The sequence below is a fragment of the Mixophyes fleayi genome, chromosome 5, assembly GCF_038048845.1.
Source record: "Mixophyes fleayi isolate aMixFle1 chromosome 5, aMixFle1.hap1, whole genome shotgun sequence".
Taxonomy (NCBI): Eukaryota; Metazoa; Chordata; class Amphibia; order Anura; family Limnodynastidae; genus Mixophyes; species Mixophyes fleayi.
Genome location: NC_134406.1, coordinates 261,931,995 through 261,959,818, shown reverse-complemented (window position 1 = coordinate 261,959,818; position 27,824 = coordinate 261,931,995). Strand labels below are relative to the sequence as shown.

At 39.8% G+C, this 27,824-nt stretch overlaps 1 protein-coding gene across 1 annotated transcript in view; it reads left to right on the top strand.

The window, feature by feature from the left end:
* The window catches only part of TAF2 (TATA-box binding protein associated factor 2), a gene marked incomplete at its 5' end in the record, with an annotated part of 70,055 nt that overhangs the window by 15,048 nt on the left and 27,183 nt on the right, over positions 1–27,824 (top strand). The window contains 10 exons of the mRNA XM_075214004.1: positions 2,458–2,593; positions 7,861–8,015; positions 9,181–9,295; positions 11,013–11,122; positions 13,434–13,499; positions 14,352–14,604; positions 17,268–17,408; positions 18,868–18,978; positions 25,473–25,666; positions 26,034–26,173. Of these exons, the coding sequence (XP_075070105.1) occupies positions 2,458–2,593; positions 7,861–8,015; positions 9,181–9,295; positions 11,013–11,122; positions 13,434–13,499; positions 14,352–14,604; positions 17,268–17,408; positions 18,868–18,978; positions 25,473–25,666; positions 26,034–26,173 (1,421 nt within the window). The remainder of the gene's footprint in view (positions 1–2,457; positions 2,594–7,860; positions 8,016–9,180; positions 9,296–11,012; positions 11,123–13,433; positions 13,500–14,351; positions 14,605–17,267; positions 17,409–18,867; positions 18,979–25,472; positions 25,667–26,033; positions 26,174–27,824) is intronic.

Below are 27,824 nucleotides of genomic sequence, written 5' to 3'. Positions count from 1 at the left end.
AACCCTTGCTGTCTTCCAGAGTGTCCATTTGTGCTACCCTTGGCTGAAGGAGAAAAGAAGATTTTATTTTCTCTTTCCTGCCATTGGGGGACACTGCGAGACAATGGGATATAGTAGTGGGTGTATTTTTACTTGCCTGTAAAACCTTTTTCTCCAAGACCATGGTGATTTTATGCAGTGTTGTTGTTTCAGTTCATACTGTTTAGTTTTTCTTGTCCCTATCCTGTTCCTGTTAATACTGGAGTCCAACCTTGCGTGTCTCCGCTAATTACCATTGTCACAGATCCCCGGGATATATTCATTTTGCTGTGCTTGTATTTATTATTTTTATATGGCAGCTGGAAAAATACCTGATATGACACAGCATTAACATAGTTGAGGGTCGCCAGCAGATTTTGTTAGTTTATTGAGAAACGTATTGAGATACTAGCTGGGATGGGGGTTAGTTACCATGGAATTTCCATCAGTTATACATTCATCTATATTTGTGCTCATAGTAAATATATAAATAATCTAGTTTGTTCATAGCTGGCTGTTTACAAGTCACTTTTGGAAAGTTCCCAAAATATCAGACCAAAATGAACAGACTCTTACCAGTTCTACCTCCGAGCTAAGAAGGTCAACACGAAAATATTCAATTAATCCCTTTACTAAGAGCCTTTTAATTACATACATTGGCGTAACTGCATTTTAAAAGGGTTATGTAACATGAATTAACGGAACAAGGTTGATCTTGTTAATAGAAGACTTTTTAAAATAAAAAAAAATTGTATTGCACCTCCAGCGAAATAGTCTATAGAAACAAATAAGAAAAACAAACAGCTTTTCTTTTTATTTACTAAATTTGCCCACTGCATGTTTGGTTTAGGTGGGTTCCAGAAATCTACTGCTGGCCAGTCTGCACCTTATACCTGAGATTGTGCTTGTTCGATGAACAGCGTTGCCATATTGCTGTGGAGAGTCTCCTGCTAAACACATGGGCTCTCATCTACAGTTAGGATCATATCCAACTATTTGCACCCGGACAGACCATGTTGCGACGCAAGGGGTGAAAATTATATCTTATTTTTTCATGCAGGGAAAGGACCTGGCTGTTTTTTGTATATATTTTAGAGTTGAGCAAGGATGCTCTCCTGCTCCCAAATCTGTTACAACAGTTTAAATTTCCCGCCTTCCTTCACCCCGCAGTGCAACTTGGTTTCACCAAAGTGTAGAATTAAATAATCTTGCTGATTATGCTCATATCCTAAATGAGGTCAATTGTTGATATAAATAGGAAATCCAGTTTCAAGAATCCCAAACAGAAAGCCTCACATGCATTAAACAATAAATAGTTTACAGATAAATAACTCAGTGGCTGATACCTTCTAGTCCTTTTATACCAGCAAAATTGATCCTAAATTATTGTAAGGTGATGAGTGTGTGTGCAATCCTTGGGCATCCTCACTAATGGAGCCCTAAAGTACTAATCCTACTAGAACGAATATATGAACCTTACAGTTTAAATATACTGTTCAGTGTTTACCTGAAATTTCAATATTGCTTTGTAAAAAGTTTATAAAAAGTATTACCTCCCCTCTCCACAATGAAAAACTGAAGCTTCTCGCACATCTTAAGGGGGCAGTGTCATGATACAAGTTAGACAGCTGATTCTGACATGTATGGTGCTGTTATATCACTGGCCTTGTCCATATGTAGAAATCCCCTGAGAGCATTCCTGAAAAGCAAGTCTGCCAAGCTGTCAGTCACTGTCTGCCTGTTTACAGAACATGTATACAGTGCTAAAATTATGCAATGTGTAATATAATTAATATATAATTATTAAAATGAAGGCTTGCTAAAATACAAAAAACATTTATTATATAACCTCTTAATAGTGAAACAATAAGAGCACACACAAAATAAATGCTTAAGATTTAGAATAATCATAAAGGGAATTCTCATACATTTATTACTCAGTGAATAATTTATGTAACTTAGAGATCCTGATATTGATGAACAATGTATCCAGACCTATCTTCAGAGTACAAACATAGAAGTCCACTTATGTAATGTTAACAGGCAGAATACATAGTTCAGATAAAATGAAACTATATTTTTATACGGGTATCAAAGTAGAATTGTAAGAAAAGCAGATTGCATTGAATCTTTAAAGTGAAGCAGTCGCACAGATAGTAAACCTTATATTCTGTTCATGTGTCTCCAGCAGACAGAGCGGTCAGCGGTAATGATTAAAATCAGCTGCATCTCAAATGTCATATTATGGGGTGAATTGTGAAAATAATTTCTCCCACCATTGTCAATACTCACTTTTGGTATATTCTTCATGTATAAATCCCTGTAGGTTTCCTTGTTATTGTGCATGGACTGCGTACACCTGGGCCTTTCACAATATGAACATTGTCTGGAATTTGTACAAATATCTGACACTTCCTCTTTCCTTCTTGTTTTTTACAGCCCAGCTTCCCACCTTCATTTCTCCATAAAACACCCCCATACATTGTCATGGGAGTACTACAACATGTTCCAGTGTAAAGCTCACCTGGTCATGAGACTGATAGAAAATCGCATCAGTATGGAGTTCATGCTGCAGGTACGTGCTGCCCTTCTACAAAGGTGACTTCCCTTGAGATGAAAGCCATCGATGTATTAAACTCATGGCCTTAGGCCTGATTTTAGAGTTGGACACAAGTGCGTTTGCTCCACGTAAAAATGTACTTGCCTAAAACTTGCTCAAAAGCAGACACGGAGTTTGAGTTGAGTGTATCTTACACTTGCGTCCCCTTGAGCTTATATAGAAGGGTAAGGGGCATTCATGTTTAGGTTCAGTACAGTAGGGGTTTGGAAACGCAAGTGTACCGAGTACCTTAGAGAGTCTTCCGATTTTGACTTGCTTGAAGATGCCCCTTTTAGGAGACACACAGTATGTTTACGCCTCCCTCGCACCTGGTGGAGATGATGATGAGCACGTTTTTGTGCTCCACGTATGTTGCAGCTCATTATACAGTCAAAGAAGCGTAAGTGTATGGACGTATTTTGTGTGCGCGCAAAAGTTGCAGTTTTGTATTGAAGTCAAACCAGAAAAAGTTAAAATGAATATGAAGTCACATGGTCTGAGAGAAGCATGTTGTGAAAATAGACCAGGCATCTCTAAACATAGAGGAATATTAGAGAGGGAAAAAACCTTATAGAATAAAAAGGTACATGACTAATGACAAAAACAAAATCTTAACATGCCATAGAAATGTCATTTTTATATAGTTACTAGAATCCTATGTTATATAAAAGAACTAAAGTTACAGCTACAGATATGTATAAAATATTTGGAGACACTTATTAGGGCTAAAGATATTTGTGATAAGTCTGAAATCATGAGGAGGACTTACCCTGAATGTCTAGTGGCTGATAACAGCAAATAATAGTTTATAGTGATATTAATAAAACATTTGCATATATAGTCCAACATCTCAAGCTCTGTTTTGCATAGGATGCAATATGCTGTTTTACATGGAATGAACATATTATATTGAATCAATTTTTATTTTCAATTCAACCCTCCATATTTTGATACCTCTTACTTTTTTAATTCAAATCTCCCAATGATTAGACCTTGTTCTTTACTTTTTACTGCTTTCTGGCTAAAGTGCAGAACTTGTTTGAACGGTTTCACCTATGCAGATTTTAATGAACTGAGTTTGCAAAGAAACCGTTCGGGGCATATTCAATTGTCGGCGTAAACGCCGAAAATCTCGTGGCGCGCGCACATTTACCGTTATTATGGTGATAGTGCGCGTGAAAACCGTTATTACGGTAGTTTTCTCGCTGGATTTCAGCTCGCAGCTCCCTGAGCCGCGAGCTGAAATCCAGCTAACTATTACCGTAATAACGGTAGTAGTTTTAACGCGGCGGGGAATCCGGACAATTGAACATGCCCCTTCATGTTTTTCACAGACCACCTAGTTCTGATACATTTTTGCAACATTGTGGCAGAAAGTCAGCTGCTATCTTTCAGAAATCTCTGACTTCAATCGATGCTGCAGAAAAGCAGCACTCAGAAGTGATGTATTTCAGCAGTAAAGCAACAAAGGAATGATTGGACCTTGATTTTACACATTGGCTTAATACCATTTGGGATATACAATTAAAAAAGATGGATGGTTCAAAATTCCATTTTGGAGCAGTCCTCAAATTGAATAGCATGTAATGACAACTTACAGTTCATGCTGAGGACGTAAAGCGCCTATATTATACCACATATGGGTATGAATCTTTTGTGTCAACCTTGCTTTACCTTTAAATTTTGGTCTTTAAACCTTCAATCTAATGCTGTTTTCCAACAATGATGGTATAATAGAAATTGCTGACATGACATTTAATGGACAGCGTTCATTGCTTAGAAGGGTCTAGTGAGCTCAGAGGTCAAGAGAATTTTTGTCCAAAAGAGAAGTTGTGTTGTATGTCCTATTCTCAAGTGCAATTATAGTGGTAGCAATGGGCTTCTAGGAGTTCACTAGGGATAATTGTAGTATATTGGAAATTAAATTTCTAAATTTTAGCAACTTGCCGTATTGTTGATCCAAAGTCTTAAGAGTTTCCGTTTCAATGTAAAACCAAATTTTCAATATATCTAATACCTTAAGTGATTTAAGATCTTTTTCCCAATGGGGAATTGAACACACGGTGTTTACCTGTTTTTAGCTGACTGTCATATCGCTCTTTCCTCTGTTTCTGATCAGTCAGGCTGATGTCTCTCTGTTGTTTTCCATTTAGAACATGTTTGGCCTCAGGGATCCCAATTAGTTTGATGTCTCACTCTTTAATTCCACATGGCTAGCACATTTGTAGTACTTAACATCTCCTGCTTAGGATTATGTGGTTAACAACAGAATGTGTTATAGACTGCCAGGAAGAACACTTTTTTCTTTCTTCCGAGGTATTTGATTGATCCACAAGTAAATGAGTGTTGTAGTAGACGGAGCTGTTATTAGAGCAGACACAAGAATGGGAAGCAGACACCAATAACAGGATGATTTAACTACTGCTGAAGCACCTCACCCTCCCCTGGTCACACCCTCCTACCCAGACATGATCCATGCGTCCAAAATAAATGGAACTGGGTGTTGACACTGGCATGTGCAAGTAGGAGCGAGCTTGCAGGGCGCATGATAGCAGATCGACAGAGAAAAATATAGGACGATATCAGAATAAAGAGTAGGAATGTGGTGAAATTCACATTTATTTATATCTGACCTTAGATCACAGACTCTATTGAGTCACAGTTCTGATGGCTAATTATAAAAAGGATGTATGTCTATTATGTACAAGTTTATCAATGCCATGTCCTTCTCACTGAGTTACAACAGGTCTTTATTTTATGCAAACCCTGATATTCGGGCTGCTGTGGAACTGTAAGTCCCAGCATGTCTTGCTGTACAGCCAGCTACAGGCTGTACAGCAAATGCAGAAAGCGTACTGTAAAAGTTCAAACATCTACTACCAATACTACTAATTTTGATGTATTTATATCACCAAATAAGTCTTTGTCTCTATAACATGAGTAAAGTAAGGGCGCTAATGTCCCAAATCAATTAATGAAAACATAAAAAATAGGAAAAAGTAAAAAAAAAACCCCAGATATCAGTGATGGTCTTTGTACAGCAAATTCTGATCACAGTTCTTTCTTTATCTTTTTTTTATTGTCTCCAAAATCACGAAAAAGTATCTCAAAATAAAATGAATTACAAATGCAAAATGCATATAAAATACACTCTTAAACTGGGTACACACCTATGCAATCTTACTTTAGATTTCTGTAACGATTTCACCAACGACTGAAAGTCCTGTTGAGCATGTCGGTTCATGTGTACACACTTACACAGTTTACCCTCAGATCTGTGATCTTCATCTCTTACAACCATCTGCTGAAAAGATTGTGACTCTGTACACTGTACAGATCTCTGCCTACACTGCTGGTTGTGAGTGCGCACACACTGCCACATTTGACCGGCATTGTTCCATCGTTGATTGTGATTTTTTAGTAATTTTATAAAAACCAAATCAACAGATGCAATGTGTTTTGGTACAATAAAACATGATCTTGGGAGCGTACACACTAATGCAATATCTGCCGAAACGCTTGTGTATCGTGTGGCCTGCACAATAATTACACAGGTGTGTAACCAGCTTTAGAATCCATGCAAATACTTCATGATGTGGTAAGTGATTGGTGTCCACTTCCAAGTGCCAAAAAACATAAAATAAAACTGCCTGCACGTACCGCAATGACACCAGGTATGACTTACTCTAATCCAGTGCTGTGTAAGCTTCTCAGGAAAGCAATGTGTAATAAGTACATGATTGTGCGCAGATTCACCATTATAATATATAATATTGTTGCACAAGTGGAATGTAACAGGAATGAATAGGTTTTCCCTTCCCCAAAGGAGCATGATACGATCAGTCACAAAATATTTATTGCTTGGTCACCAGGGATATTATAAGTGAATTAATAATAGAAGATGTATTGTGTGTCAATGATTAAAGGTATAATGTATTTGCCTCCTGTTAAGAAGTAACTGATTTCCCATATTTGTATAATGAAAGGCAGGGGGGATGTGATTTCATTCTGGAACAAAACGATGATCAGATCATTTGAGGTGTGTCACTTTCTGATGTGTTCTACACCATCCCTCTCTGTATAACATAAAGCCTGCTTGCAATGGCAAAACGTTTAAAAAGAGGGTGCATGTTCAAGGTTGTAGAAAGTGGCTTCTAAGGCAACAAACACTCCCCATTTTCAAAGCTCTCTCGCTGATTACTTTGAAAAGCACAGATGGGTATTTGCAGAGAGGAGTGGTGTATAGCACTTTAAGAGGACTTGACCAGTCCAGCACCAAATTGAGCACAGTGCCGGCTTAAGCTGGGTACACACTACAGAAATTTCGACCAACTTTTTATGCCGAGCGATTTTACATGCGATCGATGGTCCGATCGCTCGGTCCATGGACTGCATACACACTAGCCATGTTTAGGACAATAAAGGAAAGAGCGGACGTCCCTTTAGCGACTTTTTACAGCCATGTTGTCGTGAGCAATGACTGTAATTTCGTACTCACTGTTGTGGATCGTTCGGAAGTTTATACACACTACACAGCGGAAACGAGATTGGAACGAAAATATTAAACGGTACGACCAACCAAATGAGGCGATAATCGTCCATTTGGGCAGACTTTCGACCATCGTGTCACTGCACACACTGACCCGACTTTTGAACGAGCGGTCGTATGTCGGCTGTTTGAGCCGATTATTGGACGAAAACAGTGTAGTGTGTACCCAGCTTTACATCTTATAAAGCGTCAGTTGGGTGTGTAAAAATATTCATTAAACATCCAAGGTCACGTTTTCAAATTCTGAGAGCTGCCTCATCAACATGGAGCCTTCACAAGCTTGAAGCTACAAAATGGGTCTACTTTACAGGATAAAAATGGTTAGGAGACAAAATATTTGCATGTGCTCTAATGCTCTCTATCCTATAAATATGTCTCAGGTCCCCTTTAAACTGGATACTGATTTAATCATTTGTACATCTGTACCATTATACATTGTTTTTCTGTTTAAATCACACTGTGCAAGGAATTAACTCAACCCGATTCTGTGCACACACAAACATCTACAGATTAGTTTCTGAGTTTAATTACTTTTGAACACTGACTTAGAAGTATGAGCCGTCTGTCATTTATACTCTTTCTGTGTAATGTTGATTACGGTACACTGCTTCACTTCAAGTGCGATAATGTGTTTCTATCTCCTGCCCAGTTCTGTGTAATGTTTCAGGGGTCTTTTCTTCTCTCTTCACTCTAGGTTTTCAACAAGCTTTTAAGCCTGGCCAGCACGGCCTCATCGCAGAAGTTCCAGTCTCACATGTGGAGTCAGATGTTGGTTTCTACATCTGGCTTTTTGAAATCTATATCCAATGTGTCTGGAAAAGACATACAGCCTTTAATAAAGCAATGGGTGTATCCTTTTTGTACCAGAATTAGATTAGTAGCGAAACCCTTATCTGGGGCATGTGAGGGATGTGGCACCGGCCACTAACAAGTGGTGTAAAAATAAATTCCAGGCAACATGTTGAAGACAAACCTGTGAAAAGTGCAATAATGCAGCTCTTGTGTGGAGTCTTACCTGATACTATGTATAAACATCTCGATTGGTGTCCTTAAAAGAGGCTGATTTACATTTCGCTACATTCTATCCATCTACAGGAACAGTTGACAGGTAGTCGTACAATCTGTCAATCGATACTGGGATAGAAAGATGATATTCCATACACCATTAGCTTTCCTGGATGCATTTAACATTTTAATGTGTACCTGGCATCGGGACCTGAGAGTCCAGGGGCAGGATCATGGTTTTTGACCGTAGTCTGGCCATTTTGTGTGTCTGCCTAGCAGCCAGAGAACTTGTGGCTTCATCACCAGTCTGTTGGTGCTATCAGAAGATGACCAGACACACACACAGGCCCATGGCTGTCCTCTTCTACTGCATCTTCCACCACACCTATCAATTTGCACAGGAACATTTATTTGGTACACTGTTGCTTTTGGGCATGTTTTGGAAGCTTTAGAGGGAATCCTGAGGACTTGTTCACACACGTGTGCTGGAAAATTGGGTAAGAATGCAAGAAAACTAATGGGTTATTCACACGTGTAATCGGGTGCTTTCAGTGCACGTCTTATGTGTATTTCGATTTTACCTATACAGTCTATTGTACTGGTAAAGCATGTTAGAGACATTGCTTGTGCTGTGTTCTAAACATGTAAATATAGTGGTATTTTAGAACACAGGGGTGTATATGACACCATTTCACTCATTTGTCCTATTTGTAATGCACATTTCATGTGTTAAGTTAAAAAAACACAATACAGTTTGTGGTGTAAATGATAGTTATGTTTTCTTCAATAAGCAAAGATCTTTACTTCATCTTAGTTCATTATAATGAATGAATAAGGACATGTAGAAAGTTCAGTGCCACATTGGAAGTTATATATTTAATGTTTTCTTTGAAGTGTGGCCGATTTTTAGACTTGTGAGATTATATCCCAGAGTGTTTCAACATGCGATAGTCTCTCTGTCAGCCGGACTACTTCTGATTTGTCATGAAACCTTAACGGTGTCATCCAGGGACCAAAGTGGGGTTGTGAAGTTTTATGGCAGCTTCGCTTTTAACAGAAAACGAAACGTTTTAGAATTGGAAATAAAACAGGACTACACCTCCTTGGGAACACAGAAATATGTGGTAAGAACATCTCTGTCTGTGTTATTGGTTTCAATGGGTTTTTAGTTTATCTATCGGTTTTATTCGTTATTAAGAGTAAAATAATTATATGTTCCCAGAAACCAGCTTATATTCTCTAGATTAGTGTGTCCATCTTCTTGTCTATGATGGACCGCACGTTGTATTGTGTAAGAAAAGAAAAGAAAAGTGAATGTGGTGTACTATAGTGAGTTGGATATTCTCAGTGTAGTACAACACACGGAGTATATCCATGTTGTACAGTGATAAGATATGACAGCTGCAGTCCTAGGAATGGGATGTTCTTAGTGTATCATACACAGTATGTGCAGATATTTACCATGGTGAAAAAGTAAATATTGTTTATATATGACAAATGGAGCGTGTAACAGCCAGATGTCCACCACATGCACCTCTATGCCCTTCATTTACAGTCATATGCCCAGAAAACTCCGGAGCTCTGCCAATCCCAGTGTCCAGCATAGCTGCCCCATGTTCCATATTAGTGTTCTCCCCAGCACCTATTTCCTGGGTGCTCCATCCGGCTGTGTTTACTTGGAGCCCAACAGAGTCCTATTATAATAAAATAAATCTATGTGAGCACTACAGCCAGCAGGGTATGTGTTAGACCACTGACCACCAGTCTGACCAGTCCTGGCAGGTGTGGGCAATACCTGAAAACATTTTTCATTATTATTGCAAAGTATTAGAACTGCCCCCACCCGGCTGCTTCTTAGTGCCACCTGGCTGGGAAAATTTTCTGGGAAAGCACTGCATATACATTACCCTGTGCCCTATATAACAGTCACTTGTCCTCCACATAAACCTCCTTGCCCGTTTACTGTACCCAGCATGAAAACCCTATGCCCAGCACACTCCTGTGCTTGCATATCCCAGTGTCCAGTAACTTCATAGCAGAACAGCCCCGTACCCATCGTACGCCCCCGCGTCCTGTATACCAGGCCCGTACCCATCGTACGCCCCGGCGTCCTGTATACCAGGCCCGTACCCATCGTACGTCCCCGCGCCCTGTATACCAGGCCCGTACCCATCATACGTCCCCGCACCCTGTATACCAGGCCCGTACCCATCGTACGTCCCCGCGCCCTGTATACCAGGCCCGTCCCCGCCCCCTGTATACCAGGCCCGTACCCATCGTACGTCCCCGTGCCCTGTATACCAGGCCCGTGCCCATCGTACGTCCCCGCGTCCTGTATACCAGGCACGTGCCCATCGTACGTCCCCACGCCCTGTATCTCAGCCCCTTACCCAACGTACGTCCCGGTTCCCTGTATACCAGCCCCGTGCCCATCGTACGTCCCCGTGCCCTGAATACCAGCCCCGTGCCCATCGTACGTCCCCGTGCCCTGTATACCAGCCCCGTGTCCATCGTACGTCCCCGTGCCCTGTATACCAGCCCCGTGTCCATCGTACGTCCCCGTGCCCTGTATACCAGCCCCGTGTCCATCGTACGTCCCCGTGCCCTGTATACCAGCCCCGTGTCCATCGTACGTCCCCGTGCCCTGTATACCAGCCCCGTGTCCATCGTACGTCCCCGTGCCCTGCAAAAAGGATTGAAAAGTGCACCCATCACCTGATCACAGTGGCTGCAGGCAGTTTGTTATTGCACAATTACATTTTTTTCTGTTAAGTTCTTTAAAAGTGGCACTGAGGATCTCTGCTGTATAATGGCTGAAACTGTTTTTTGTTTTTACCATAGGGCCCCCTAAAAGTGACTGTCCAGGAGCTTGATGGGTCTTTTAACCACACATTACAAATTGAAGAGAACAGCTTGAAGCATGACATCCCCTGTCACTCTAAGAGCAGAAGGTGATCCATAGTCCAGTCCTCTGCTGGGTCCGCCCCATGCTTTATTTTCATTTTCTTTCTGTGTTTTAAACTAAATAATGCTACACAGCACTGTGGGCACAGCTTGAAACATTACATCGTTCCCCAATGTTGATACAGTTTTGAGTGTCCTATTACCACATGTGTTTCCACTTTGTTGCTCTCTGGGGGATCCCGTTTCTGAATACGCATTGAATCTCGTATAAACAGAAGGCTGCTTACATGGATGTATTGATCATAACCTGCTGTCTAAACGTTAAACAAATGAAGAACACATTCAGAAGTTTACTTTCCTCCTTTGTACGTTCTGTGTCTTAAACCTTTGTTATATGTACCTTAAGTGAGTTGTCTAATCGGCCGTGTTCTCTCGTCATTGCACACATTTTGACACCAATTTTAAGGTGTTTGAGCAAAAAAAATGTATGTATTCTTTAAAAGGGGAAAGATACCAGTGAGATTAGTTTTTTGTTTTTTCTTGATGGTTATATCGTATATCTAATATATAAATGTCTAGTGGCGTGTGTTAGTCTGTCTGTGTGTGGAAAAAATAAAACCAAGCTGCAGCGCCACCTGCTGGGCGGAGTTATACACTGACCTACTAAATTCTTGTGTGTGGAAAAAAAAATTCAGAAAGGGCTGAAATTTGGTATACTAAGATGTTTTTAATTTGTTAATTTAATTTGTTAATTGTTAAAAGTGTTTATAAAGATTTTAAAAAAATATATATATATTTCTTGAAGGAGAAGTGACAGTTGGGAGTGGTTGGTGGTTGCCGGGGGTGACAGTGGGGAGTGGTTGGTGGTTGCCGGGGGTGACAGTGGGGAGTGGTTGGTGGTTGCCGGGGGTGACAGTGGGGAGTGGTTGGTAGTTGAGGACTGGGCTATGGCCCAAATGCATGAGAAGAACCTTTTTAACACCTTAAGTAGCTTGATTTGACTAGAATGCATGAGTATCATGCACGGGTTAACTTGTACTTTTATATCTGTTTAAGCAGTGTAACTACTGATTGTGCGGCTCAAATGACAGAACTAACTTATATGTGCTGGTGACAGTAGTCTGTTAAAATGATGCCATTTGTTTTCCAGTTTAGTGCATTATTTTGTTGTGAAAATGTAATCCTCTGTCTAGTTTATTGGTCATGGTGATGCATCTGCCATAATTGTATTAGTTTGTAGGTCAAGGCATAGGACACTAAATCAGACATCTTTGGTGTATAATATCATCAAAACCATTTATATTTGTGTTTTAAACATAGTGTATTTTTAATGAGGGTGTTGCTTTTTGGTGTACATACAGTTTTTGTTTAATTTTAGCATAAGTCATAATGTTTGAAGGGGTTGTACAGCATCTTTGTCAGTTAATGCTGACAACCAGTTATACGGTCCCCTGTATGGCAATGAACAGCCGTTCTGATTTTCTACTACTGATCGCCGGGTAAAACAGGTTTTTTTTTTTTACTTATCCGTGTTAACGATTTGTCATATTCATTGTTCTGTGAGCAGTCTGTAACCTAGATAGCCTGAGTAAGGCTCGTTATACACCAAAGGGTTTTGACCCCATTATCGGGCCAATCACACGACCATTCGGCCCAGTAGCGCATTAGTATGTATGCTGCAACAATGGACGATTATCGTTCCAAAGCACTTTGTACAGTTTCATTTTATTTGTAAACTAAACGAAAAATCATGTTCAACGATAGATGAATGTTGTTCCAATTCTGCAGTGTGTTTGTACTCACCACCAGCAGTGTTCATAGATTTCTGTGGTGTGGGCAGAGTCACAATCTTTTCAGCCGATGGTTATGACAGATGAAGATCACAGATCTGAAGGAAAATCGTGTAAAATGTGTGTAATGTGTACAAAGAATTCGGCTGCTGATCGGGACTCTTTTTTTTTTTTCCCCGTTGTTGGTAAAATCGTTAATGATGATGCATCGGGAGAAATTTTCAGTAGTGTGTACCCAGACTAAGACTAATTGCATGAATGGAACCAAATGAGACTTAACTCTTGGTCAGACACAGTTGAACTACATACATTGATGATTCCAGATTAGGAAAACTGGTGGAAAAACATTTACTTGATCTATTATTTATTTTACATTGATTGCAGAGCACAACTCTATATGTTAGTACAGAACTCAAAAATATTGTTATGTTGGTGTCTTGCATGGCTGTCTGGCCCTTGTAGACCCACTGCTTGGAGTCACAGCTTCCCTTTCTCCGTATGGCATTAAACTCTGGAATTATGTCAGAGCTGCAGTGTTTTAAGAATTGTTTTTCTGTAACCTTCTCAGAAATAAGAAGAAGAAAATCCCGTTGATGAACGGGGAAGAAGTGGATATGGATCTGTCTGCAATGGAGTAGGTTGAACACTTTTTTCATTAAATTTACATTTTTAAATTTTTTAGTCTCTGGGAATTTGCTGTTGGGAATGATTTAATTGGGGCTGGTTTGTTTTAGCCTTCTGTGCTATGTTTACATCTATGCATTTTAGACAAGAAAACATTGTTGCATTTTAATATCTTCAATGTAGCGTTAAGATTTCAGAATATAGCGAGACAAAGTAATCTGATTTTCTTATGTTAAAAAGATTTATGAAAAGCCATTGCACTGATTTTATGTAATAATACAAACACTAACCTTTAAATTAAAGGTCTAAAATGATGATCTCTCTCTTGGTGTCATTTGAATTTAACTTGCTTGCTTTTTCCGTTCATGTATAAATAGCAGAGATACGCTGTTTGTGAAATTATCACTCTTTTATTTATAGCGTCAACATATTATGCAGCGATGTACAGAGAATATTTGCCATTCACATCAGTCCCTGCACCATTGGAGCTTACAGTCTAAATTTTGTAGCCCTCCCACACACACGTATGCTATGGCCCATAGTCGTCATCCAGTTAGCCTACCAATATGTTTTTGGAGTGTGGGAGGAGACCAGAGCACCCGGAGGAAACCCACGCAAACACAGGGAGAACATACAATACACAGATAGGTCCCAGGTCGGGCATCGAACCCTCTGAATGGCAACGCTAACCTCGGTGCCACTCTGCTGCCCAATACGGGTATGACACTAGCGTAAAAGGGATTTTAGAAAAACTTGGTTCCATTTAAATGTGATGTTGCTGCATTCACTTGTTGCTACAGTCTCCCATTGCTGGTTCTAAGAAAGCGTTCTGTTAATTATGCGCTGGTATTTCTTGTTCCAGTGCGGATTCCCCATTACTCTGGATTAGGATTGACCCGGACATGTCTGTGCTGAGGAAGGTGGAGTTCGAGCAGGCGGATTTCATGTGGCAGTACCAGCTGCGCTACGAGCGAGACGTGGTCGCCCAGGAAGAATCCATCCTCGCTCTGGAAAGCTTCCCCACCCCGGCCTCTCGACTTGCACTGACAGATATCCTGGAGCAGGAGCAGTGCTTCTACCGAGTGCGGATGATGGCGTGCTTCTGCCTTGCCAAGGTGAGTTTACCGATCATCCATCCAATAACGTGGACAAGGTCTGTACATCTGGCGGAGCAAAAGACCTCACTGTGTCTCATCCAGGTATTGTATACAGATAATTCTGTATACCATATCTTTCAGTAAGTCCCATTCATGTGTATGTGCTGTTCTCATTACATCAGTGTTCTCCCCCAGAAAATGTGTTGCCAGCTGGGTGGCATTAAGAAGTAGCTGGGTGGGGGAAGTTGTAATACTTTGCAATAATATTGAAAAATGTTGGAGGTTATTGCCCACACCTGCCAGGACTGGTCAGACTGGTGGTCAGGGGTCTAACACACACTGCTGGCTGTAGTGCTCACATAGTGCCCGTTCTAATAGGAGGAACAATGGTTTATTCAGTGGCAGCACGATGGCTTAGTGGTTAGCACTCCTGCCTCATGAGTTCAATTCCCGACCATGGCCTTATCTGTGTGGAGTTTGTATGTTCTCCCCTTGTTTGCGTGGGTTTCCTCCGGGTGCTCCGGTTTCCTCCCACACTCCAAAAACATACTAGTAGGTTAATTGGCTGCTATCAAAATTGACCCTAGTCTCTGTCTGTGTGTGTATATTAGGGAATTTAGACTGTAGACTCCAATGGGGCAGGGACTGATGTGAATGAGTTCTCTGTACAGCGCTGCGGAATCAGTGGCGCTATATAAATAAATGATGATGATGATGATTCAGTTATAATAGGACTCTGTTGGGCTCCAAGAGCCGGGTGGCAAGTAAAAACAGCCGGGTGGAGCACCCGGGAAAGGGGTGCTGGGAGAACACTGTACTTGTGCCTGTATAGAGATTTGTTTAATTGATACAGGACTTTCACTCTAACATACATGTGCAGTATAAAAATAACCACCTCATCTATCAATATCCATCCTCTTACTGCAGCATCATGTACATTGTTAATCTGAAGTTCTTCGTTTCCCAACATTTACATTTTAAAGGGAACCTGTCGCGTTGTAGGTCATCATTGTACCTACTGCTTAGTGCATTATGCAAATGTGCCAAAAACGTGGAAGGGCCACAGTGACCGACTGTAAGACGGGAGCGGGTATAGAGCTGAATGCAGACTGACTCTCATTCACACCACACTTACGAACAAGGAGCAGCTCTTCTATGCTCACTGTGCAGATGGAAATGGGGCTATCTTGTTGTTTGTTGTACACATTTGTATAGTGCACTAGACCCTTTGTAAAACAAGTACGTTCTGATCGGTTCTCTTTACTAAAAGCAATGCATCTGGATTTTAGTTTTACTACTTGCTCACTTCGAAAGTCAACCACGGATCACAAAGATGATCTTGCCTGATAATAGTTCTGTCTACTGTCAGAACGCCTTTGTAATACTCCCATCATTTAACTAAACTACCTGGTAGTCAGATCATCAAACAAAGAGATTAGCTCCAGGATAATCATTCAATTTATCTACACAAGTAGGTGCCCAAATTCATCTCTTGTGTCGGGCAGCAGGATCACTTCCATCTCCATTGATTATACACCTTGGAGGGATATTCTATAAAAGAGGAGGAATGCAGATTCCGCTTCAATGCCATTGTCACTCTTGTTTTTCCATTTTCTATAAAGTTATAAAGGCATCTTATATAAAATAAAGTAAAAAGTTAGTGTCTCTCAGATAAAGCCTCGATAAAATGTATATGTTTACTTTATATTTAACTCCATTTTCAAAGAGTAGAAAATGATCTCATCTGGAGAGTATAGATAATGACTAGTAAACATCTGTTTTCTGTAGAAAGCACTGCAAGAAAGATGTATTTCTTTTTTACATCCTAAAGACTTTATAAAAGAATACGAAGGAAAATAAATAAATCTGTTTAATCCTTCATGTATAAGCATACTTTCCATGTCCTCATTGTTTTGTATAACTCACAAAGTATTTGTTTTAGGTGTCTGAGTGTATTGAATTAAAATGTGCATATATACTGTATATATTGCTATAATTCTGTGAAGCGACACGTGCATCTTTCGCTTTAGGGTTGAGGATGGCCGAGGGGGGAGGGGGGGGGGGTGAAGGCGAAGGCTGTACGTGACTGATCTGCGGGTGAGAACGACGCACTCTTGTTTAAACCAGTGAATGCTCTATATCAGGCTTGGCTAACCTGTGGCACTCCAGGTGTTGTGACACCTACAAACTACAAGCCCCAGCATGCTTTGCCAATATATAGCAGCTTGTTGCTGGATGGGTATGCTGGTACTTGTAGTTTCACAAAACCTGGAGTGCCACAGGTTAGCCAAGTTTGCTCTATATGCTAGTGGAAGAGGAAGACCAACGTATGCCCACGGGCTTTATAAAGCTGATTGTGTTGCATTACTTGGTAATCAATAGCAGATTAGTCAATGTCAATACAACCTAGATGGTGCCACCATCAGTACAAAACACAGATTAGTTCCATATCACTGTGCTATTCTAGTAATTGTATACAGGTGCTTGACTAGTAATTGGGGCAGGTAAGCTGTCTAGTATACATTGTTTGTACAACATGACATTAATTGTTGCCGTTATAAAGAAAATATCACTGCATTGTGTGCCCAATCAACGTCATCACGGTTACTTACATGCAAAGTTGTGTATCAGAAGTTTGTATTGTCCAATACTTAACGGGCTACCTATTTGTCTGACCCTAGATTGCTAACTCAATGGTGAGTACATGGACCGGACCGCCGGCAATGAAGTCCCTGTTTACACGGATGTTTTGCTGCAAGAGCTGCCCAAACATTGTGAAAACAAACAACTTCATGAATTTCCAGAGCTACTTTCTACAGAAGGTAAACTGATCGCTGTATTTCCTCATGGCTGAATACTGGTCATGTTACTGTACGTTTATAGCCTTGATTTTATTGTTCAGTTAGAGCCAACTCTGGCATCACACAGTAGTTGGAGCCCGGTCTTTTGTAGCTTTATAACCAATATCTATAAATGTTGAATAATTAGTGCTCATGTACAAGAACTTCATTGTGCTCCGTTAATGATCCGTTAGGCGTTCGGCGTGTTTGTGCCGTTTTAGCAGCTTTTCTATAACGTTACATTCTGTATTGTGTGTTACCTGATGGAGATTGGGCCAAAGCTGGACATCGGGGTACAACACGCTGCATCATTATCAGAGCACAGTGGTACTGGAGGGCCCGAGCTCCTAGTCACTTGTATTTTTATACAATATACCTTCATACACAACATATAATGCAGCCTTACTGTATAAATAATCAGTCAGTTATCATATTTATCCAACTCTCGGGTATATTTTCTAAACTGCTGGTTTTAAAATGTGGAGATGTTGCCTATAGCAACCAATCAGATTCTTGCTGTCATTTTTTACAATGTACTAAATAACTAGAACCTGGTTGCTATAGGCAACATCTCCACTTTTTCCTTTTTTTTTTCAAACCCGCAGAATAGTAAATATACTCTTGAATCTCTATCTGTATAGATCAATTCATAGTTTTAGTCTACATTCTTGAAAGCTATATATAGTTTTGTTTCTGAACCAAGCTGGTCACACACACACATTCCTGCCTCTCTGAGCAAAAGGATCAACTTCCGATCTGGTCACACACAAGATCCAGCCATTCAACTTCCGATCTGGTCACACACAAGATCCAGCCATTCAACTTCGGATCTGGTCACACACAAGATCCAGCCATTCAACTTCCGATCTGGTCACACACAAGATCCAGCCATTCAACTTCCGATCCAGGCAGAGCAACTAGTTTGTTTTTGGCGTCACTGAGGCCCGTTAGTGCAGTTGTAAGATGATTGCACACACAGGAATATAGCGGTCATCTCATGAGCAAATTTGCCAACATGCCAGATAAAGATTGCATTAGTTTCCTTCAGACTGCTTTTGGTTATCAGGGTCATTTCAGGCCCCATCATGGTAACTATTGGGAAATCTCACTACATCCGTGATATGTAGCAGTGGCATGTGTCTGCGCAGGATAGGAGGTTAGACTTGCCTACCTGTGTGCTTAACTGCATCTAGTGCTGCCCTTCTTTCTTCAAGAGTCACCCCAGCACATGCAAGAGGGTACCAGTACAGCGGGGTTCAGTGCACAGGTCCAAAGGGTATTTCATTTTTAACAGGACATATCCAATAGTGGAAATAGTAACATTTAATGCCATGCACAATATAGCGAGGAATACATGTGTGAGATTTAGGGGCTCAGGTCCCTTCCCGTTTGCTTGGGCGGAAAAAAAGGTTAAAATAATTTCTAATCTTCTGTCTTGCAGACTATGCCAGTGGCTATGGCTTTGCTGAGAGATGTTCATAACTTATGCCCCAAAGATGTTCTATCGTTTATCTTAGACCTCATTAAATACAATGACAACAGAAAGAACAAGGTAAGACTTGTCGCTGCTTACTGAGGTTTTCTTTCTTGGGTATAAGAATGCTTCACATTGCGGCACTGCTGGAAGGAATGACATTGACTCTTTATTTTACGAGCTATACCAATAGCTTGTGTTCTGTGCAGTTGGTTTATTCTGTAGTATCCTAACAAAGGTTACTTTCTGCATTAGTGTAATGTTTACCCACCGGTAACGGACGGCATAGAGGCAGCAGTTTGAGTAGCAGTAATCTGTGATCCACGGCTGCCAGTAACAACCATTGTAATCGTTTTCTTCTCGGCTTCCTGGATACATTCCCAAACTGTGTAATCTGTCAGTCATTGGCCTCCGTGTCCTCCAATAAATTGAATAAAGGAAAGTCTTGTAAGAATGCTTTTCTTTATGCGTTTGTAGTGGAAGTGTCCCAAGATTAATATGTATATAGAAAGCCAGTTGTGTGAGATCTGGTGAACGTTATAGCCGGCTCCTTGTATCTGATCTATGTCCCACTTGTTGAATCATCTTCACTGCAGAGACATTTAGCTAATTTGTTTACATGGTCTGATGCCAGGAAATTACTGTAATTGGTTTTGCATGGGTACATTTTATTTTTTACCGTGTACATGTATTTTCTTGTCTACTGACTACTACGTGTATGTATGTAAGTATGTATGTATTTATGTATAGAGATAGAGATAGAGATAGAGATAGAGATAGAGATAGAGATAGAGATAGAGATAGAGATAGAGAGATATATAGAGAGATATATAGAGAGATATATAGAGAGATAGAGAGATAGATAGAGATAGATAGATAGATATAGAGAGATAGATAGATAGATATAGAGAGATAGATAGATAGATATAGAGAGATAGATAGATAGATATAGAGAGATAGATAGATAGATATAGAGAGATAGATAGATAGATAGATATAGAGAGATAGATAGATATAGAGAGATATAGAGAGATAGATAGATATAGAGAGATAGATAGATAGATATAGAGAGATAGATAGATAGATATAGAGAGATAGATAGATAGATATAGAGAGATAGATAGATAGATATAGAGAGATAGATAGATAGATATAGAGAGATAGATAGATAGATATAGAGAGATAGATAGATAGATATAGAGAGATAGATAGATAGATATAGAGAGATAGATAGATAGATATAGAGAGATAGATAGATATAGAGAGATAGATAGATAGATATAGAGAGATAGATAGATAGATATAGAGAGATAGATAGATAGATATAGAGAGATAGATAGATAGATAGAGATAGATAGATAGATAGATAGAGATAGATATAGATAGATAGAGATATATAGATAGATAGATAGAGATATATAGATAGATAGATAGAGATATATAGATAGATAGATAGATAGAGATATATATATAGATAGATAGATAGAGATATATAGATAGATAGATAGATAGATAGAGATATATAGATAGATAGATAGATAGAGATATATAGATAGATAGATAGATAGAGATATATAGATAGATATATAAAATATATATATATATATATATATAAAATATATATATATATATATATATATATATATATTATAATATTCTGTACTGTTCATTTATATTTAAAATCATGTAAATAATAATGGGCATCAGTGGTTTCATATTGTTCCTCGCCATTGCACTAAAGCCAGGGATTGCCATATATGAAATGGGAACGAAACAATTCTGTTATTGAGAAAATATTTTTTTTTTTTATACATATTGGGCCCGATTCCTCTTGGAACGCAAGTTGCGTTTTTTAAAATCCTGAGTAACTTACAAGCACATACGGCCATATTTAAATACAAGCGGATCTCAAGAAACGTTTCCGTTTTAATCTGGGTTTAACTATGCTATGGCTCTGAGTACGGAACACGTGCAATATAGTCCTATCAGAACGCATGGATAGAAAAAAATTAAATATGTTAACAACTCGTATTAATAAAAATACATTTATGAAAGGAAATTTAGTTGTTTTTGTTTTGGGTTTTTTAACATGAAATACATAAATCAGATTGGTTTTTAATACGCACTGTACATAAAATGCATTTTTATAGTTTCTCTTACTTGCAACGCAAGATACTCACTGACATCCAAGAGATGGATCGGGCCCATTGTGTCATTTTAACCTTATTGGAATTCTTTAGATCTAAAGTAGTAGTAGGTAAATAGTGGGATTTTTAATTTCTGCTGTCAGGACCCCAATTAAAATATAGCATCATCATAAATAGGAAATACATCACAAAACAGAAATGAAACATGCGTGTAATTCGTAATTAAATCATCATTTTACCTCTTTGGATGTTACAAATTGGGAATAGGGCCTTAAGCAGCATAACATGGTGTCTGCAAACTGCAGTCAAAGATTGACACACTTTCTTCTCCCTGTGTATTACACAAGTCCCAGGCCCCGTAGACACAACCCAGCAGGGTTCTCGGAAGCCACCTGGCAATGGCTCAAAACTGTGGGATACTGGGAACAGATGCTGAAATTCCTTGGTAGCAATGTGGGAACACCAGCTCCCCTGGATGCCAGAGTATCCCTACTGGGTATAGGCTCAAGACTTAACAGTCCTTGGCGCAAACATTTTCTATCAGGAAACCCTCTTTTTTGCTAGGAAAATAGTTGTTAAAAAATGTCCAGTTTATTCTATCCCTGGACCTTGTGAAGAGATTTACAATGTTAACGCATCTGTCCCTTATGAATGCAACATGGATGTGTGAGGTTTGTTTCATATAGAGGTGTGCCACAATCTTCCTACATCAGTGACAGGAGCCTCATAACACTACTCTGTACTGCTGGGGGACCCTGCTCCTTCCACTATATAACTCTCAGTCTGTGGCTTCCTGTTGCCTCCATTCCCCTCCTCACATCATGTCACTGCCCCTGTCATATACAGCCTTGTCCTCACTAACAGATCACTCATCTCCTGATATACTCTGTGCTGCTGGGTACCCTGCTCCTCCCACTATATAACTCTGTCTGTGGCTTCCTGCTGCTTCCATTTCCCTCCTCACATCATGATCAAAATGAATGATACATACTGTTGGGCTCCCTTTTCTATACAACAGGGTGATCGTGAAGTAGGGTACACTCTCCTAAAATAATCTTCCAAGTGATCACTGATGGTAAATCCCTATGCCTTCAAAACAAACTCACAGACACAAAAAGGCAACCAACATGGTGTAATTAAATACAGAGGTGTCAGTAAATACAACAATCCACCAAAAGTCCACCACCACTTAAATAGAGGTCCTCCAATCTTCACCGTGAAAAACAGATGTATGCCAAAAAATACAGCAGTGCTCTTCCTGCTCTCTACCCCCTAAGGATATATCCTTACGGATATACGCAGTAAAGATCTTAAACTCAAATTCTGTTTTTTTCCTTTCTTATTAAAACGTTGCCCAGATCTCAAATCAATGTACCCGACCATGGAAAATTAAAAGAAAACCACCAGAGGGAGATCTCGTGCATTAACTTTTAATAAGACATCACTCATGGATAAACTCGTACCCGACGTCTCTGCAATCAACAGCATATAGGAGACTAAGTTCAGATGGCTTCTTCCTGCTACAGCTCCAATCCCCCCAATGCCACACGATATTCCAAGACCGCTGGGCCAAAAGATGATCGCCAACGTGTTTCAACTTACTCCGAAGTCTTTATCAAGGCTGTCATCTTCCTCCAAATTGCACATCAGACAATCGGACTCATCCTGCCCCCCTACTTCCATTCTCACTTCCGGTTTCATAATAGGATGCCATTACCCCACAACGAGGCTTGGTAGCAAACAACTTTATCAACAATGAACAAATCCTTCCATCTCTCTGACGGGGTCCCTTTAGATTCAATGATACGGAATCCATATAGTCCATAAGATCTTGTGAACATATTCATGTCCTTAATAGGCAAATTCCTTTTTAATATTGATGATAATTACAACTCCAATGTCCATTGTTATAAAGAAAAAATATAAGAATATATTAGACACTATAATGCTCATGGTTGGGAAACATCCCTCTCCAATAGCATATGGACGTACATTCGGAATAATACATAGGTCCAAATAGATCGCATAAATCAGTACCGGGTATATGCATGCAAAAACCATGCTGAAATAGGATCAAGGGGAAGGTCAATTGCATCCACATAAAATCACATAAAAAATGATATACAAAACATCACATAAAAAAAATCACATGGAAGATGCACATACAAAATTATAAAAAAAAACACATTTTATTTCAAAATCTGTGTTGAGTCCGTCTGGTGCTAAAGCTTTCAAATTATTAATCCATCTCATCTCTGCCCTCTCCACAGTAGTGGCCATATTCCTATTCCTCCAGCTCTCTTCAAAAGTCTGTATCCCCCAAAAATGCTTAATCTGATCATGTGTACACAAATGAACCATTTTAAAATGGTGAGATAAGGAATGCGTCTCTAATCCCTTCCTTATATTGTTTACATGTTCCCTTAATCTAACTTTTAAAGGGGGTGTGGTCCTCCCCACATATATTTTACCACATTCACATTGTATCACATAAACAACATTCATTGTGTTACAAGTCACATATTGATCAATAGAAGGTTTATAACCATTAGTTTCCAGTTTAGTGGTTTTCATGGTGACCGACCTGCAGGTCTTGCAGGCCATACACATACCACACCTGTGGAATCCCACCGTCCTTATCGATCTCTTTGTGTTATCAGGTAAACTACTTCTCACCAAACTATCTTATATATTGGGGGCATCCATTATAGATAAAAACTGGTCTATCCGGAATAGCTTTCCCTATTACTGCTGCATCCCTTCTTAGAAAACCCAATTTTTCCGAAAAATCTTGTCTACCTGTCTATAGTCCTTAGTGAACTGAGAGATGAATGCCCATTCAAATCATTGGGATTGTTTCACCCCCCATCTGTCTTTGGAAGTAAGGAGAGCTTCCCTATCCAACTGTTTCACTACTTCCTCAGCCTTGTCAACATTGTCTTTACTATAACCTTTATCCATAAAGGAGGTCTTCAGTTCCATAACCTGAGCCTTAAAAATCTCTTCCTCAGAGCAATTCCTTCTCACCCTCTTCATCTGCCCCAACAGTATATTTTCCAACCATATATGATGGTGATTGCTATCATGTTGGATATAACGGATATTGTCAGTAGGTTTCCTATATGTCATAATCTGTATTGCCAAATCTTTGATATATACCGTTATGTCTAAAAAATTTACACTCAATTTACTTGAATCAAAAGACAATTCGATGTTAGAATTATTGTTACTCAAATGTTGGCAAAACTTGCAAAGATCCTTGTCTGTTCCTTTCCAGACAAAAAACACATCGTCAATGTATCGGTACCAGGCTTCCAGTTCGCCCCAAAGCCTTGTAGGGAAAAGCCTTTCACAGAACAGACAACCATTGGTTTTCCTGCCTTCTATATAACTGCCACCACATAGATGATGTCGGCTATCAATTTGTCACTGTACAAATCCACCTAGTTCACTTCTGTCACTTCCAAATGTTATACAAGTGCTACTGGGGACCCTGCTCCTTCCACTATGTAACTCTCAGTCTGTGGCTTCCTGCTGCCTCCATTTCCCTCCTCACATCATGTCATTGCCCTTGTCACATGCAGCCCTGTCATCACTAACACATCACTCATCTCCTGATATACTCTGTGCTGTTGGAGATCCTTCTCCCTCCACTATATAACTCTCAGTCTGTGGCTTGCTGCTTGTTTCCATTGTCTTCCTCATATCATCATACTGCCCTGTCACATATACAGGTCTACCTATCACAAGATCAGCACACTTATCTCCTGATAAACTCTGTGCTGCTGGGGGACCCTGCTCCTTCCACGTATGTTTGACAGACCCTTGTTAAACATTCGTTTACAACAACTCATTTATGCATATTGGGGTCGGCTTGATAAATTTGCGAACAATATGGAGTCATTGATAACCTGAACCAGAATGGGCGGTACGAGTGGTGAGCAAGTTTCAAGGAACGATGGCCCCTCTCTCATGACCTGTTTTAATATAGAACGTAGTGTGTACCTTTTCTTTTATAATGACATATTTCTAGATTAGTATTTTAGCTCATTAAATGGATACTTTCCTGGATCTTCTAGTGGGAGACATCTAAGCACTAATTAATACATTGTACATATTGTGTATTGCTTAATTGTTCTTTACAGTTTTGTTTTACTTTTCTTATTCTCTTGTGCGCAGAACATATTTAAATGTTAACGTCCTGTATTTATGTGTAACTCATTATTAACCAGTGGTGACACAATTTGTTTATTGTTATTATGCTGTTTATTTGTTTTATTTTTTTAATAAACTGCCTTTAATAAATATAAAAAGAATAAAATGGATCTTTCCCTTTTTTGAAATTGATTCTTCAATGAGAAAAGAGGTTTTAACAGGTGACATAAATTGGTCTCCTAAATCCGTTTTGTTTTCTTGTTCTCTTAGTTTTCAGATAATTACTACAGGGCAGAGTTGATTGATGCTCTCGCCAATTCCGTAACCCCGGCAGTGAGCGTGAACAACGAGTCCCGCACCCTGGACAATCTGAACGCTGACGTCCGCCTCATTTTGGAGGAGATAACTCGCTTCCTCAATATGGAGAAACTTCTCCCCAGTTACAGGCATACCATAACCATCAGGTATGATTTATATATTGGGGTGGCTGTAGTACCAGATTCACCCCACACAATTACATGTATCCTAAGGTTTCACCATACTGAATGATATGTTCCTGTAGAGCTGCACATATATCTGTATCTTCCCTCAATCGGCGATCTTTTTTCTTTTTTTTTTTTGTTCTATAGTTGGCTGTATTGTCAGTAAGTAGCAGGTAGTGATGTCTGAAGCTCAGAGATTCGGATAAGGGAATGGATAAAGGTATATCGCCAAGCAGGGCCTTTACTGACGAGCAGTGCTTTTATAGAAACATGGAGTACAGGATGCTAACGTGTTGAGTATATAGTTTTTACACAATATTGTCCCTTTATCAGTTTTTTCTTCCCGCAGCTGTTTGCGAGCCATCCGGGTGCTTCAAAAGAACGGGCACGTGCCCAGTGACTCAACGGTCTTTAAATCATATGCGGAATACGGACACTTTGTAGATGTCAGAGTTGCAGCCTTAGAAGCTGTAGTTGACTACACAAAGGGTAAGGCTGTATCTTTTCTTTTATGATGGAATATTATCATTTTATTTCAGGTTTTTTGTCTTAGACCCATAATAAGCAGCCTCTGGCTGGCCGGGCTCTCTGGGACTTGTAGTGACCGTGGAAGAGCCACAGGTCGCCCCTGTCTGCCTCAGAATAAAGTTACATCTGACTACAGTGATTTGCTTCTGACAGCTAAAGATTAGTTATGTGTCTACTCCATTCAGCATTACAGGGAATGGGAACACGAATTGGTGTCCGTAGTAAGTTCTTTAAAAAGTATGTCCTTGCAGGTTTTTATAAAAAAAAATGTTTTTACCCATTTGTTGCACCACAAATTTCACTGTACCGTGTGCATGTACCAGAACATAGTGTTCCAGGCTCCTGGCATGTATGTTGCCAGCCCCCATCAGAATGTTCATCATTTCATCGCCTCTCGAGGTGTTGTGCTGCTTGGAAGGGGGGTAGGATCGTTGACTGGACTCCCCTGGCCTATGTAGCCGAATTTGAGTGGCTTTGAATATATATATGCTCTTAACTTACTACCTTGTTAATACTCCTGTCTTAACCATTTCATTGATGGAAATGTTTTCTGTTCCCTGTCTTCGTACGAGTTAAATGAAAGTATTGATAATTACTACGATATTTTTTTTCCTGTATATAAACGTTTTCATTACTGCACCAATAATATGTGTCAGTGAACATCTTGTCATCAAGTCTGGGCCCTACTTCCTCTTGTCTACAAAATTCAAGAGTTTGTACGGGAAACAAAACACTGAAGCCTAACCTCTGTTAGAATAGCCAGGCAAAAATGCCTGTGGTTTTCCTCTTGTAATAAACTGAATGGAACCGTATAGTGTTCTTTCCAGTAAAACTGTTGTTCCGTAAAATTCATGAACCAGCACTTTGTATTTTTAGGAGGAAAACACTTTTTTTTTTACATTATTATTATTATTATTATTATTATTATGATGGTGGTTTAAAAAGGGGTGGACAGGTGAATGTTTACATAAGCGGTTATGGACGTTTTAGTGATTGATTTATAGCATTCTGGCACTGGATTATATTGCTTATGTATGAGACATATCTAGTTCTATTTAAATCTCAGCGCTTGAATCTCAATATTTTGATCATTGACCACTTCTGGGCCACTTTGTTCCTTCTCCCCCTCCGACTCCGCACTGTCAAATTACCAGAAGCTCGCCCTTGAAATTCGTTGTAAGTTTAGATCTGTGTATACATCTATCTAAGTGGGGAACTCAATTAGCCATGGTGTTCCTCTGAACATCGCTGCAGATTTCTCCTCGCACCCCATAGGCACTCCACGCATGTTTGAATCCCCCCCCCCCCCCCCCCCGAAGATAGAGCGTTATGGGGAGAGTTGTAGACATGTTCTGCCAACTGTAAGATGTAGCAAAGTAAATGACGTATAGAGTGATCTGACAAACCTGAAATCTACAATTGAAGATTTCTCATTAAAAAAGTAGATTTGTAAAGCGAGGTACTCACTACAGGTTTTTTCATCCAATAATCTCCTCATCCAACCGACATACGACCGCTCGTTCCAAAGTCGGGTCAGTGTGTGTAGTGACACGATGGTCGAAAGTCTTCCCAAATGGTCGATTGTCGCCTCACTTAGTTGGTCATATCGTTG